The 15,850-nt window shown below is 39.3% G+C and overlaps 1 protein-coding gene across 1 annotated transcript in view; it reads left to right on the top strand.

Annotated features, from left to right (window-relative positions):
• Positions 1-2,963: 2,963 nt before the first annotated feature.
• Positions 2,964-15,850, top strand: part of SEMA5A (semaphorin 5A) — a 254,009-nt gene continuing 241,122 nt past the window's right edge. The window contains exon 1 of the mRNA XM_009638754.1: positions 2,964-3,093. Within this exon, the coding sequence (XP_009637049.1) occupies positions 2,964-3,093 (130 nt within the window). The remainder of the gene's footprint in view (positions 3,094-15,850) is intronic.

Genomic DNA, 15,850 nt, shown 5'->3' with positions numbered 1-15,850 from the left:
GAGAAATCCTCTCAATACATGTGGGATACAAGACATCAGACCTGTCAACATTTACATCTTGGTCCTTATTAATACCAGGATTAGTCCCATGAAAGTCAGTATCCTTTTTGTAATGGAAACCATGGCATCCATAAATATGTACAGATTTAGTATCTGGATGAAGAGTACTGGTCCTTTTCTTTCTTTATGGAGAAATAGAATTCTCTTTTTGTTGTGTCCTGGATAGAACTGGTTTTTGAGGAACTGTTTTTTGAAACTTGGCTGGGAGATAGAAGCCTGGTTACATAAAGACCATGGAGCTTCATTTACAGCCAGGGAGATGGAGAAGGCTGAACTTTCAGTACAAATCATGGTTACATAAAGACCATGGAGCTTCATTTACAGCCAGGGAGATGGAGAAGGCTGAACTTTAAGTACAAATCATAGAATCATAGAATGGAATGGACCTTTAAGATCATCAAGTCCAACCATTAACCTAACACTGCCATTCCACCACTAAACCATGTCCCTAAGCACCTCGTCTGCCTTTTAAATACCTCCAGGGAGTGGGACTGGCCCTCTTCCCTGGGCAGCCCATTCTAGTGCTTAACAACCCTTTTGGTGAAAAAATTTTTCCTAATGTCCAGCCTAAACATGCCCTGGGACAACTTGAGGCCATTTCCCCTTGTCCTATTGCCCATTACCTGGGAGCAGAGACCAATAACCCTCTGGCTCCCTCCTCCTGTCAGGCAGTTGTAGGGAACGATAAGGTCTCCCCTCAGCCTCCTCTTTTCCAGGCTCCAACATCCCCAGTTCCCTCAGCTGCTGCCCATCAGCCTTGTGCTCCAGACCCCTCACCAGCTTTGTTGCCCGTCTCTGGACACGCTCCAGCCCCATCATGTCCTTCTGGGAGTGAGGGCACCAATGTTTCCTTTCATTCTCATTTAATTTCAATCCATTATATTCACACATTTATGGGTATTGCTGAGACTTTACAAATTAAAATAAATAAAGTTTGTATATTTTTCATGCAAAAGTACCATATCCTAGGTTTCGGAATACCTGCTGGCTGTACTGTGTGCAAGAAAAACAGCTTTTGAGAGTCTATGATGTGGTATCTGTCCTTCATTTTGTCCTAAATACGTATACATAATCTTACAGAAACCTGAACTAGAACTAGCTGTTAGTAATGTACTTGTATGATCTGTAAGTTAGTAATATCCATTAGCTGTGATATAATCCACATAAATGGGTTGAATTTGGATAAGAATAGCGCATAATGCTCGAAATGTCATCCTTGCAGAAAACGAACTACCAAAATACTGGAACAGGCACTTTATACCCCTATATGTGTGAGTGCACAGAATTTCTATGAGCAGATACTGCCTGCTGTGAGCCACAAGCAATTTTTAGGGACAGATTCATATTGAAACATGACATCATAAATATACTACTTAGAAAGGTAGAAATATGAATTTAACTGCCTAGAAGCTTCCTCCCCTTTTTTTTTGTGAAACATAGGCAAATTTATCAGAGAAACTAAAATTGACTATCAAATTGGTGTACCGCTCAGATGTATTATATCTTTGATCTATTTATTTTAGTTTAAATTAATGAGGATTAGATATGTCCAGGCCGTAGCTGGAAGGGTTCTAAAGGCAGCAAAATAAAGTGGTAAGAGAAGAGCAGTTCCTCTTATGATGGCTGGTGCTACAGTGATGTTAGGGAGCAATGTTTACTATCCATTCTGCTTTCTGAGTGTAGTTCTAAAACACACTGGTCTTACTGTGGAGTATCTTTTAATTAACAGCTCTTTGTTTCATTTGTTTAGGATGTTTATTTTACACAAATTGAGAGTTTCCACCTTATTAAACAGCACACTGCAGTTCAGTGAAATCAAATGTATTACAAGTCAATACTGCTGATTATTTTTTCCTTAATTGCTCCATTAATTAGCAGAATGACATTTCTGCCATTATGGAGTTGTCTCAAATCTTCAGTCTTCTTCCCCCCGCGAAAGACAGTGATGTCTCATAACTGTGTGCTATCAGCAAGCAAGCTTGTGGAACTCAGTAAAGTTGCTAGTGGTGAAAGTTTTTTGGGTTGCCTTAAGCATTAGGTTTCTTACTACTTGGGATGTTTGTTATGATAAAGCTAAAGGAATTGGGTTGGTTCTAAAATGATACTGACACCGTGAATATTCTGTTACTTATAAAATAAGTGTCTTGCTTATTGGATGTTTCAAAAAATCAGGGAGTTGAAACTTCAATTCTGGTACTGAATGGAAACAATTACATCATTGACCGATGTCTAAATCTTTGTAGAAAAGTGTCTTCAGCATTAGAATCTGCAATTATGCAACCTTGTCATCAGTCTTGGCACATGGGTAGGGATTAAGCCAATGTCAGAACCAGTGACCCTCCCTCCTGTAAAGCAAATGTACATTGTCAGAGCATTGAGGTGATCCTTGTCCTACCGCTTTCTGTGCTGTGCTATATATACTCTATGGACAGGCAAAAAATACATGCTCTAGGGCTGTTGTTTTGTCAAAACAGTCAGTAACGTGAAGGAGAGAGCGAGGGGCAGTGGATCCAAGTGAATGTGGAACACAGATTTAGATACATTTGCTGTATCTAAAAAAAAAAGAAAAAAAAATTGCAGAACATTATTTTCCCCACACACATTACAAAATTAAACTTTAAAGTAGAAGAGAGGGGGAATGAATAACAGGTTTTGAATGTTGCTGGATGATAAAAGAAATCAATATTCCTAAATTGTGTAACTGATGATAAATTTATTAAGTAATTAGAGGAGCAGCTGATAGCATACTTTTGAGGAGTTTTGAACATCAAGAATTGTCTAATTTTTTTTTCTGTAGTTTGCTCTTGTGCCTGAGAAAATTTCTTTGAATTCTCCAGGTGCTTTTCCCATATGAGTGCAAGAAGAGTAGCCAGTTAAAAGAAGTGACCGCTGTGGAGGACAGCATGACCACCATGAAAGAAAGCTGCCTCCTTGCACTGCTGTTGGCAGGACTTGGGGTATTAGGAATACTGGAGCCAACAACAGAAGATACCCACTGCCATAGAGCTGAACACCCAGTTATTGCATACAAAGGTAAGGGGTAAGCGCAAAAAGAACTTCTTCAGAAGTAGGCTAAGGATTGTGTAATCTCTTAATGGAAACCTCTCTTTTTAACGTATAATAGTATGGAAAAAAAAGTGTATTCAGTGCTGTTATATAGTAACCTGGACTGTATTCCATACAAGTTAAATACACCTAGGCTTGCAAAGTTTGCTCACAATTTGGTGCTGACTGTGCCATTTAAAGGTGGGTGACTCATTTTGTCTGTGATAAAAACAAGCCTGTATTGTTGCATGGGGTTATTCCTTTCCAGGTGCAGGACTCTGCATGTGTACACTTAATTTCATGAAGTTGCTCTTGGCCCATTCCTCCAGCCTCTCTGGGTCCCTCTGGATGGCAGGTCTGCCCTCAAGGTTATTGACTGCTTCTCTGAATTTGGTGTTATCTGTAAACATTACAGACTGCACTATGTTGCCTCCCCTTGGTCGTTGATTAAGGTGTTTCACAAGACAGGTCCCAGGATCAGCCACTGTGATATTCCGCTTGTTACCACCCTCGTGGTGGAGTAAGATCCATTAAACATTTACTCTCTGGGCTTGATCATCCAACTGGCTTTTTACCCATCTGGTTGTCTACCTGAAGAGACAGACTGTAACATCCTAACTTGCAGTGAGACAGTGTTGAAAGCCTTGAGGTAAATGACATCCCCTGTTCTCCCCTCATCATAAAAAATTTATCATAGAAAGCAATTGTGTTGGTCAGGAATGATCTACCCTTGGTAAACCCATGCTGACTGTTCTCAGTCACCACCTTCTTCTTTGTATGTCCGGAAAAGTGCATTCGAAGAGGAGTAACTCCATAACTTTCTCAGGAACGTAAGTGAGATTGACCGGCCTGTAGTTCCCACATTTGTTTTCCTGCAGTTTCTGGGGACCTTCCTTCATCTCTGTGACTTCTCAGAGATGAAGAGCGGCTGGTTATCTTGGTGTCCTTGGATGCACCTTATCTGATCCCATGGATTTATCCAGGTTGCGATCTTGCAAGTCATCCCTGACTCAGGCCACATCGACTGCTGGTAGTTCTTGAACCCCTTTGCTAAACATCAGATGCTTTTGAGACCTTGTTGGTGAAGACTGAAACAAAGGAGGTATTGAGTCCCTCAGCATCATCTGTGTCTGCTGGCACTAGGTCACCTGCCTAATTCAGCAACAAGCTTATATTTTTCCTGTTTGACCTTTCACTACTATTGTAGCAATAGAAGCTGCTCTTGTTGCCCTTGACATTCCGTGCAAGTCTTAACTCCCATTGAACTTTGTTTAACCTGACACAATCCTTACATGCCCATGTGGTGTTTCTAAATTCCTCCTTGGTCACCTTGTCCCTGCTTACCCCTCATCCATACAGCCTTTTTGCATTGGAGCTCCACCATGAGTTCCTTGCTTCACCAATGTCTCTTCATACATGTGGTTGTCATCTTGAGTATTGGGGTGGACCTATGAGGAACAGTTGGAGCAAAGCAAAGAACACTTGGAGAATGTTATCTGTAAAAACCTGAGGCATTTAATAACTTACCTGATTTTTTTTTTTATTTATTTGAATTGAGATTTTTCCATTAGTGTTGCAACTTAGAATGAGTTCCAGATAGTTTGCAGCTATGCGGATATAGGGATTAAGATGTATTATATTACATATTACATTCCTTCTGTTTTTCTAAGAAAGCACATGTGTAATTTTTTTGTTCCAATGAATTAGGATTTATTGAATTTTAATTGAAAAAAGATTTGTTTCCATTATTTTCATAAAATTAGAGAAAATAATGTTGTGTTTTCTACAGAAAGTATTTTTGTTCTGGCATTTTAATGGTTTAATAAGGCTAATGGTGCCAGCTGTCCCTTTCTCCAGTACACTGGAGAATGAACTAAAATGGTTATATTCTGTACCTGGGAACTTCAAACCATCAGTCTGTTGTGAAGGAGGGACCTTTCTCTCTCATTTATTGATGGACTTAAATAGTATGATTTATTCTGATGAAATATCTGTTTTTCTTAGCATTCATGTTGTGTGTATAATTTAGTTTAAAATGTTATTTTTATCATAACACGCATACACAATGTAAATTAAAGTAGCACGGTTAAAATTCTGGCACTTAACTGCTTAATTTTGCAAACTAAGGAATCACAGCATGTACTTTTTTTTGGTTTATGCAGCTGTAAAAACAAATAATTGAGACTCATTACCAGAGCCATGTGCTAGAAGTTGATTAAAAATGTGTTGGTTTATGAATCTGATTCAGCCAACATTTAGGAGAGTAGCTTGAATTTAGCCTGAATCCTGCCTTTTAGACCGTTATTGTTCTCTGTCATATTTAATTTCTAGTGATGTCCTTCCAGTTCTAAGTTACTAGGCTAAGGCTTTTTGGGGACAGAGACCTCCTCTGTCATCTTGTTTCAGTTGCACCTTTTGATAGTGTCACAGCTAGCTTTTACTGAACAAAACCAATTGCTTTTTGCTGTAAATATATGTGGGAAATGCAATTATATAGAAGCGTTTATTGTCAGATTGTTAATAAGAGATTTAGTAAGATTTTTCAGTGCCAGACTCCCCCTTGGCCTTTGTAGTAAAAATATAATTGATCAATACATATCCCTGACCATACCATAACTTTTATGAACTGACATATCTTGAAAAAGTTTTCCTTCACTTAAAAATATCCTGACAAGCTGTAGTTCATACTCACCACAATAATCTCTCAGGAATGATCAGTAAATCTTAGAAAGTACATGTAGAAACATATTTGCAATGCAGTATACAATATGTGATAGCTAGGTAACTTAACTGGTGTGGGCACACAGCGGTTGACTTGTAGTTGCAGGACTGCTAGTTAAGGGAAAATAGAAGATATGAGACTAAAGGAAAAGAGGACTGAGAGTTTTCTCTTTGAACCTGTATGTTAGGAATGGACTACTTGGGGTATCAAAATTTAAAGAAGATGTGTGTGAGAAGAGCTACTCTGTGAATGAATCCTGTAGTAGGAGTTAGCAGGATTCAACCAGCCGTCTTCCCGATTTCCATATCTTTCCTGCGGCATTTACTGATTTCGTGCATGCCTATAAGAAAATGCCCTCTGTATCTATTGACATTATTACTGCTTTTAGACCAACATAGAGTCCTCAAATCAGTTCTTAACAGCTACAAAACCTTTAATTTGAATGCTGCATTAATACCCTATTCTATAAAGTCATCTTATAATATTATTAGATTCACCAGCGCTAAATGCTGTGTGGGATACCAAACGTCAGCCAAGGCTGAATGGTATTGAGTGGTAGGTACTTTAAAGCTTGTAAACTCAGTACTGACTTTACAGAGATATCAACTGTTTTGTTTTATTTATAACTGACTAAAGCCTTTTTTTGTAGTTTTGGTATGCCAAAATAGCAATGTACTTATTTGATTTGTCTTCCTTTGAGAGGCATGGTAGATGGAGTATAAACTATTAAATAAAACTAATGGTGTGAGAGTCCGGTGTAATGTATGGATGAACAGCTGCAAAAAACTAATAAAAAGAAGTTGTCCCTAGGAGTTGTCATGGTGAAATATAAAAAGGGAGTGTATCTCCTGAAAGACCTTACTTTCTTTCCCACTGCCCATCAAAAGCTGCTCACTTAGGTGATGATCCTGTCAAGCTGTCTTTTGTAGAGGCATATACTATTTCTGTCACTGATGTTCCCAGCTAAACAGTTTTAGCTGAAAGACTGTGATATATTTCCTGATATCAAACGGCAAGAATTTCACCCACCAGTTGAGAACCTTTACTCAAGTACTTTGGTGGAAGAGGAAAGAGAAGTTGCAGAAGCAGGGGAGATGCATGCACTTTCAAAGGATTTTTGACATGATCTAAAAATCTCTTTCATTTTATGTCTCTCCTACACAGTAGTAATAATCATGTTGTAATTTGTTTATCTGCATAACTAATGTTAGGAATGCATAACACACCTTTTCTCTCTCCCCGAAACTGCAATAAATAAGAATGTCTCCTGTAGATCTGAAAATGTTTCCGCTCTAAAATCTGTTGTCAAAAGGTCTTCCCTAGATTGGAATAAGGTGCTTTGTGTTTTCCATGGAAGCTGGAAATTTCCTTTTCTCATTATTTAAAGTTGGTAGGAACTATCACAGAGATCAGATTTATATAAAAGCAGACCTCTAAGTATGCAATGGATTGACAAGATCAACCTGGTAGCGTGTGGTTCAGTGTTTTATATGGTAGGACTAACTTTGATGATGCATAGTCCCTCTTTTAAGTTCCTTTGTCTCCAAGGAGAATTCTCCCTCCAGATGTGCAAAAGTGTGTTAGTCTGTTGAAATTCAGACTTTAAAACAAAAAAAAGTTAAAAAAAAAATAAAATCCTGTCTGCTTGTTACTTGTATGAACTGAAGATTCATCAGCTCTGCTAGCGTAAGTCCAATAGAGGTGTTAGAGTTACGAGGTTATAAATTGTGTACAATTTACAGAAGTGGGTGCAAGGAAACAAGGTGCAGGTGACAGAATGGACACACACTCATAGTGTGAGATTATTGGTCTTTGAATACTTTTTCATAGGTTTACAATGTGTAAATAAGTATATTTATGCTTGAAATAACTTCAGACTTAAGAAAGAGGAAGGGCTGGTTATTAAAGACAGAGCCTTACAATTTTAATTTTTATTAAATTTCTTTTAGCTGGATATGCTTTCATGTGCGTGTAGATATGAAATGTTAGCTCTGTAAAGTGTGTTAGGGTTTACTGATGGTCAACTTACTGGAAAACACGTTCTCTTAATATAGTAAAGGGATGTATTTAACCTAAATAGTTAGAAAATGCTGTGGAAATCAAATTTACTCTGTGTAGGAACAGTGAGTGGTAAATCATAGGCAAACTGTTTAGAAAAATAAGATGCCTATGAGAAAAAACAACTGCTTATAAGTTGAACTCTTCTTACACAAAAAACAAAGCAAACAGGTTGAGTAGTGTAACATTTGTCTAAATATTTTCATAGGTTCCAAAGCACTTAGCCACCCGCTCTACAGAACCTCTGTGGCAGATGGAGCTGATATTTTATTACTGATTAAAAAAAAAAAAAAAGTGTAAAAGTAGTTACAGTGGCACCTTGTTTCCCCCCCACATCTGCTGAACTTTGAAACTGTCAGACCTGTCAAAACTTGCATACTCAGCTGAAGACTCGTGCTGTAGGCAGGCCCCATCCATGAGGTAGAACTGAAGGGGCCATCACAACTGCTTAGCGGTGTGTGAGAGTAAGCTGGAAAAAAAATTGACCCAACTCCAATTTCAGGTGTGAAGTTATAAGTATTGACTGTCCTGCAGCTTACCAGCGTACAGTCGAATTTCTTAGGCTTTTCTATCAGAAATGAAGTGCAGTTGTGAACTTGACTTAACTGATGTTGAGGGTACAGCTGAGATCATCTGCTTTGGGGCAAATCTCATTCTTTTTTCCTCCAGTAAAGTAATCAGAATTTACAGTTGTGCTGTATCAACAAGAAAGCATCAGTTGATATAATTTTAGAAGCTGTATTTAGTGATATTTTAAATACATGCTGTGCTGTAAAGAAACTATCTGTTGAACAAATATGCTCAAAAATAACATGTCTCAATCCGTAGAAGAAATGAACATAAACCCTTCATTTCTACTTGAGGTTAACCAGAAAAGAAAAATAGCATAGTTATTTTTTGATTCCTTGGTTCGGGAATCCTAAGAAATATATTTTCTTAACCTTATTGTCTAACCACCACAGAATTCCCTCACTTGATATTTGTCTAAGTAATATGGACTCAGTACATCACTCTGCTCATTTTATCATGTGGTTTGTATATGGAGTGCATGCACTTAACGTGTGCCAAGAGGAAATAGCATGTGGGCTGAATGAAGGATACATGGTGTATGAACTTGTTTTTGTTTGTACTCTCTTCTCTTTCCCCTAATCTTGCTGCAAGCTACTGTTTAAACTAATAGTAAACTACTAAGCTGCTCAGTTCTTACTGTGTTTTCCTTCTCTTTCTGCTGTTTTTCAAAAAACCACTTTAAACACCTCCTGCCAGCTTCAGCAGTGGGATTGAAGTGTATTGCTTTCCATCCCCTATCCTGTTTTGGATTTTTCCTTAAATAGATGATTCATCAGTGAAGAAAAGTTGATTGCTAAATGTTGCAACTTTGCTTTGTCTAGAGGATAGGACTATGAGATTGCTTACACTACCCTGCCAAGAACCATCCCCTCTTAAGGAGGAAAATAATTTCTCCACCAGTTGTACGTTTTTTGTATTGAATCAGGTTTGCCTTTACTTCTGTACAGGAGACTAAGTGCCTGCTGGGGAATGGCAGCTTTCAACTGCTTACGGTTAATTTTAAAAATTATGGCTTTGAAGATTGAAGGATACTATTCCCTTACTGTTTCCCTGAATCACGCAGTATCTTTGGTGTGCATTCCCATAAAAAAACAGGGTATGGCAAGGACCGAATTCTCTAAGCAAAGGACTTGCATACTGGCTAAGTTTTTTATTTTTTTACTTATCTTTTTTTTTTGGCAGAAGTGACTGTGTTTTAAAGCAAGCATCAATTTACATTTCCTTTGGCATCCCAGCCAAGTGCTGGACCATCATAGAATGTTAATAATTTTAGTAAGTTGCTGATAATTGAAAATCAGCAGTGGCTGCAATGGCTGGTGAAATGCACAGACATGTCCTATGAGCCTTTCCATAGCCCTTCCATGGCCGATTTCTTCCCTGTTGCCCTAATGTGGAAGTTTGGAGCATGTGAAATTTCCTGGTTGTTAACGAAGCAGCAGAATGAGTGAGAGGCTCCTGCCACATTCCACTAGCTGTACAAAGCGGGCAGATGGAATTAAAATATGGGATTTTTTTCTTTTTCTTCCAGAGATGTATTTTTAATGGGGATGGACATTTTTACTGAAAGGTTGTAAAACATCCAAACTAGAATATATTAAAGAAACAGATCAGCAACCAAGAAATGGAGCTCCTAAGCAGCTGAAGTTCTGTCATCTTCTAGAAGTTTCGGTGTGTTTAAAGACAAGAGCAAACACAATATTGCTTTGATTTTTCTCATCTTTTTTTTTTTTTTTCCCACCAGACAGTATTTTAATTTTTTTCACAAGGTGTTTAAGGTGTACTCTGTCCCTTCTACTGACAGCTGTCAGTATGAGTATTCTACTGATCTACGCCTTGGAGAAAAGGCATTAATGCAGCACATCCATTGTTTCTAAATTATCTGGCATCATCTGTAAATTATGTTTTGCTTAAGTTTTAAGTTCTCTATGCATAATCTCCATGCTGGTTCATGTAAATTCAGTTCTTTTCCTTCTTCAGTCCAAAGCTAATGAGTGTTGACTGAAGAGGAAGAACATGTATATGGCTAGTTAGCAGTGCACGGCTAAGGAGCTGAGAATCGGCCCTTTTTAACTTGCCTTGGTGTAACCCAGTTGTGCCCAGCTCTTCACGGAGCTTGTGGCTGCACAGTTGCCACAGCCCGGCAGGATGCAGTTGTGCTGTGTGGAGCGGGTGGCCCTGCGGACTCCACCGCTAGCGAGGGTGCCCATGCACCCTGCCTGGCCTCGCACAGCAGCAGCATGGCTCTACGTTTCACAAGGTACATCCTTAATTCAGTCCTCAGTTACTTCTCCTGAAGTAGCCTAGACTGCTAGTTCATGAAAGATGGTGACAATTGCAGTTACTGGCCTTCTGATCCTGGGCAACTCTGTTTTCGTACTTGGTAGTGACCAAATGTCAAGAAAGGCTTGTTCCAGTGGTCTTCCCTTCCAGGTTCTGCGCAGCATTTACAGGGCCTGTTTTGCACACACTTGGTGGTACCTGCTCCCCTTACTGCCTGTCGACTTCTGCCGGCTATTGCATTGGTTGAGAGATCTGGGGAAACTCTGGCCCACCCTTGGGCCCTGCCTGGAGCTCTACAGTTTCCAGGAATCTTGAAGGTGTGGAGGAAAAACATGCATTCATTTCCCCTTTTCCCCATCAATTGCCTAAATAAACTTTCAGAGATACTTTGTGTTTATTTACCAGAATGGGTGGAAGTAGAGAACTGCACGCAGTGCTTCTTCAAAGTGATTTTTTTTTTTTTTTTTTTCACATGCTTTCTTTCCTGCCTCCCTTCTGCGGCACTACTCATTTACTATTGACAAGACTATAGGGTGCTGAATAGCAGCTGATTTTGTTTGCATGGCTGAACATGGTAGATACTAATTTGTTACATGGCAATTCCTCACATTTGGGTGAAACCACACTTTGGCTTGTCATCAGCTTTTCTTTCCACTTACAGTGCTCACTTCAGGTTTTGTTCTGAAGGCTTTCTGGACAAAGAAATGCGGTTCTTTGCCGCCATTTCTGAATTAGGAGCTGACTATTTTATAACTAGCTCTACAGTAAATTGACTGAAGTAGTTGTTAATGATTGCAAATATCTGGAATTTGACAGTGCCCTTTAGAACAAAGATAATTTCTACAAAGACAAGTGTTGTTCTGTTGTTTGTGGGCTTGTGGTTTTCCCTTTTCTCTTTCTTGCTTGTCACTTTCTTTTTTTTTGGCTTGGGGGCATCTTTCTGGTTTTGTGGTGGGGGAGTGAAGGGGGTAGGGATTGTGTTCCACTTTGAAGTCCTGGCCCCAAGCTCTTACCAAGATTAGTGTCAGGCTTTACTCTCTATGTCCTTTGTGTTACAATATGATTTGTTTTGTTGGTCTTTGTATTTTTTTACATTAAATGTCTTCAGACTTGAAAACATTTTAAGAGTTATAGTCTTGGGCAGAATTGGTAGAGTTGAGAAAGTGTAAATGAAGTTCAGTAGATTCATATGCCAACATAAATAAGAAAGCAGCATTGCAAGACGGTCAGTTCTAGAAACAAGGTTTTGCTAATTGAAACACAGATATTTCCCACAAAAATAACATGGCATTATTATAGCTGTCTATAGGCAGTTGGCTTTATGCTTCTGTTCCCTACAATACCTGTATAAAAATTGAGCAGGTTTCTTTACAAAACTCCATGTTGAGACCACGTACTGGTTTCCCATAACCATACAACATTATTTCTTTAAAAATGAATTCTGCGACCAGTTGCCAAAGCCAGCATGTAAGTGTTAAAAATTGAAAGGTGAAGCCCCTCTGAAGCCCCTCTGGGCTTGACTAAGGATGTCATGTGTTACGTGGTCAGTCCGTCCCTCTGCATCACAGTCAGGAGGCAGGCAGCGGCCACACTGGGGACAGAACTGGTAACTGGAAGGGGGAGCTGCGCTTGCTGGGAGGAGCATATGGGGTCTGTGCTGGTTGAGGTGTGAAGTTACTGGTTTTTTGACTGGCAAAACAAATCTTTCACCAGCATGGGGCAGAGTGGGTGCAGCAAGTATGACACAAGTAGCTGTGTCACTACACAGCTGAGCTTTACGGCATTGTTTTCATAGCTCAGAAAAAGTCCTTATTATAGTAGAGTGCTCACCTCTGCCTATCCCGCTGAATGAGCCCCTACCCTGAAGCGTGGCTCAGCTGACCTGCAAGGAGATTTACAGTGTAAATTGGGTGAAAGCATCTCTTGGCTCATCCTCCTTCATTCACTGATGGTTTTTGCTTTCTCCTCAGAATTCTCCCACCCTTCTTATCATTTTTTAATTTTAGATCTCTTGCGATGATTAGCTTTCTGTGATCTCTCCTCTCCCTTTTCTGCTCTTAAATTATATGTTTCAGGTTTAGACCATTCTTCAGTTTTAGAGATTGGATTGAGACATAATATTAAGACTTGATTGATAATGCCAGTGCTTTCTACAGCAGGCTCCTTATACCTTTTTTTCTGGGCCATCTTGAACTAGCGGCAAACAGGATATTAAAACAGAAGAGACATAAATCTGGTGCAGGATAATAATTCTTGTGTTTCCTTGAGGTTTTCTCTCCCCCTTTGTCTTTTCCCCGGTGTGTTCCCATCATTCTTCTGGTCTTTCCCTCTATCTAAATCTTGCATAACATAGTCTTTCCATACATATACTGTCCCCTAGGCTTCCCTGTCTCTTACAGCATGTGAGTTTAGCCTTACTGTTTTCTTACTATGTTGCTGTTGGTACAGAACATTCCCTGAAATTTTTCTTTTGAAACTCTCTGGATCTTTGCTTTCATTAGCACTGCACCATCTATGTTTTTATGTTGTATACCTTCTTGGGCCTCCTTACCTGAACATCATCCTATCTCTACTTTAATCTGCTTCTAATCAGATGACAGGCTTCTGGTCACCTTTAATCTGGGTTTGGTTTTTGGTTTGGGTTTGGTTTGTTTTTTTTAACTGTGAAGTTTGTATGTGTTTTATGTTTCTGGCCTGGATGCCTCCTTCTTTGCCCAAATATGTGTGTGTGTTTATATGTAAGAATCTTGAGCTGAAGTGATACAATCTGTAAACCATTCCATCACGTGTAGCCTGCTAGAGTAAATTGGTTTTAGCAGTTTCCAGTGATCCCTCAGATCTCTTTGCTTCCTGTCTAAGCTCCTGCTTCTAATGCATATTAAGCTATTTACTGATATACAGGAGACTCATCCTAGCTGTAAAATGCAATGGAGGTGACTCCTTGGTTGCTCTTACAAGCACAACACCTGGAATCTGTCTTGTCATTCTCCAGGTGCCCCCCTCTGGAAATTCTCTGTTATGTTTGTTTTCTCCTCTAAGCATCCACTGCCCCTGAGCTCCTATCTGTTCTACAGCCAGGTGTATACACAACTCAAGAAGAGTGGGGTTGCTAAATCTGCTTCTGAGAGCTTCAAGAAAACAAAGTTTAATGATTGCTTGGAGGACAGCAGTTTCCCACAGCCGAGAGAGAGGAGAATCTAAACAGAGAGAGGGAAGAGGAAGCAATCCTTACTGTGTTGCTACACCAGTGGGTTTGAGTTTATGTCAAGGTGATGTCATTCAGGCTGATATTTACGAATATTCCATTACAAAATAATAAGAAAAGATGTATGTGATGACGAAACAGAGTAAGAATGACAGCTGAATGCAATCTACAAGTAAACAAGCATGAATCTGGATTGCATTTAAGTACATCATGGGGGAAACCCCAGAACTGAGCCCCCCAAACTCAGATGCTTCACTTTTGGCTCTTCCCTTCTTTTTCCTTAATTTTATTTGTTTTTTCATGGTAGTCTGCTGGCATGATATTTTCATAGTCCCTAATTTGAACAATTAGTGAAGATTGGTAGGCCTTTTGCTTTAAAGCAGACCAGGTTTTGGAAAGCCTGTTTCAACTTGCTTGACAGTCACTTTATGTTTGTTCAAAATACGGTGCAGAAGATCAGGCAACTGAAAATTTTTAAGCACAGTTCTTGGAAACTTAAACTGTTGGTAAGCATACTTAGTTATTCCTTTTAAATATAGTGCTATCCTCAAATGACTGATACTATATAATTTAAAAATATTATAACATCAGGTACACCATATTTGAGTCAAGGGTTTGTTTCCTTAGAAGTGGGAAGCGTATGGTTAATAAGATCTCTTTCAGCTGGCTAGCATAACTTTGCAAAATAGCTTTTACTGTTTTTTTTTCTGGAGTGGTCTGGGGCTCTAGTTTCATGCTGTTTCTGTGTATGAGAGAAAGAAAACTCAAAGGGGCTGTAATTGTATATCATGGCTGATACCTTGTCACCGCATAATTTCTGTAGAACTCACAAGTGTTTCTGAGTATATAAAAACTGTGCTTGTAGCGCTGAAACTGCTTTCATCTAGGTGGGGGTTCAATCTTTTTTCCCTTACACCTTCTTGTATTTGTATGCAATGTGTGTGTTTGAACAATGAAGCATAAACAATTCAAAACCTTTGTTCAGAAAAATAAGAAATAAGCAGTCATTGCAGCAGATGTTACTGTCTCTTCCCTGAGGGCACAGACAGTCAGAACCCAAATTCCCTTTAATTATCCCAGTAATAGACATATGCACACACATAAGAATGCAGAAATACGTACTTCTAGCTGGGGAAGCTCTTGCAGGACAAAGAAAACGGGAAGGCAGGCTGGATTTTAGACCTTGAGACTTTGGAGGTTAGAGCAGGTTGTAAAAGCAGGTCAGGTAACCAGGGCAGGGCAGTGGCTGCGCCTGCGCCCGCCCTGCCTGGGGAGCGGTGCGCACCTTGTGGAGGCAGTGACTTTGTGCCTAATGAGAGAACCAATGAAAGATGTGAGGAGAGGGGTGGAAGGAAGCAAGTTTACAGGCTTAAGAAACAAGTTCAAGTTCACTCGTTTAAAAGTCAAGAAACGTATACTTTAAGTAAGCTTTATTTTCTGTTTTTCCCATTAATAAAAAATAAATTACTTCTAGTACTGCCTCATTACCTCCAAAATTGTACTGAAACTGTAATAGTTGTTTAAAAAAACTGAAGGCCCAATAAGCAGGTGGTGAACTTTCTGGAAAATTTCAAGAGGTTTACGATCTTGGGATTTGTTTTATTACAGATGATTTAAAGAGGAGAGGAGCTCGGGGAGCTGGCAGAGCTTCTAGAAAAGGCTAGAGCTACATATTTATTGCTTGGCCTCTGTAGTTCTCTTTGTAAGCAAAGGCAAGCTTCAGGACTGTGTTGTGTTGGATAGTAGAAGGAAGGCAGCTGCCTTGTTTGTGATCTAAAGAGACCTCCAGAATACCGGATCTTGAAAAAGGGAGCTGTAGTTTTGAGGTTGGTTTTGTCTTTTTGTTGGTTTTTGGTTGTTTTTTTTTTTTTTTTTCCCCCCCCCTTAAAACAAAATACACTTCTACACTG

Source organism: Egretta garzetta, unplaced genomic scaffold (assembly GCF_000687185.1).
Source record: "Egretta garzetta isolate BGI_Z169 unplaced genomic scaffold, ASM68718v1 scaffold264, whole genome shotgun sequence".
NCBI classification, from domain to species: Eukaryota; Metazoa; Chordata; class Aves; order Pelecaniformes; family Ardeidae; genus Egretta; species Egretta garzetta.
Note: the sequence above shows the minus strand (reverse complement) of the source record. Positions and strands in the feature narration are given on the sequence as shown.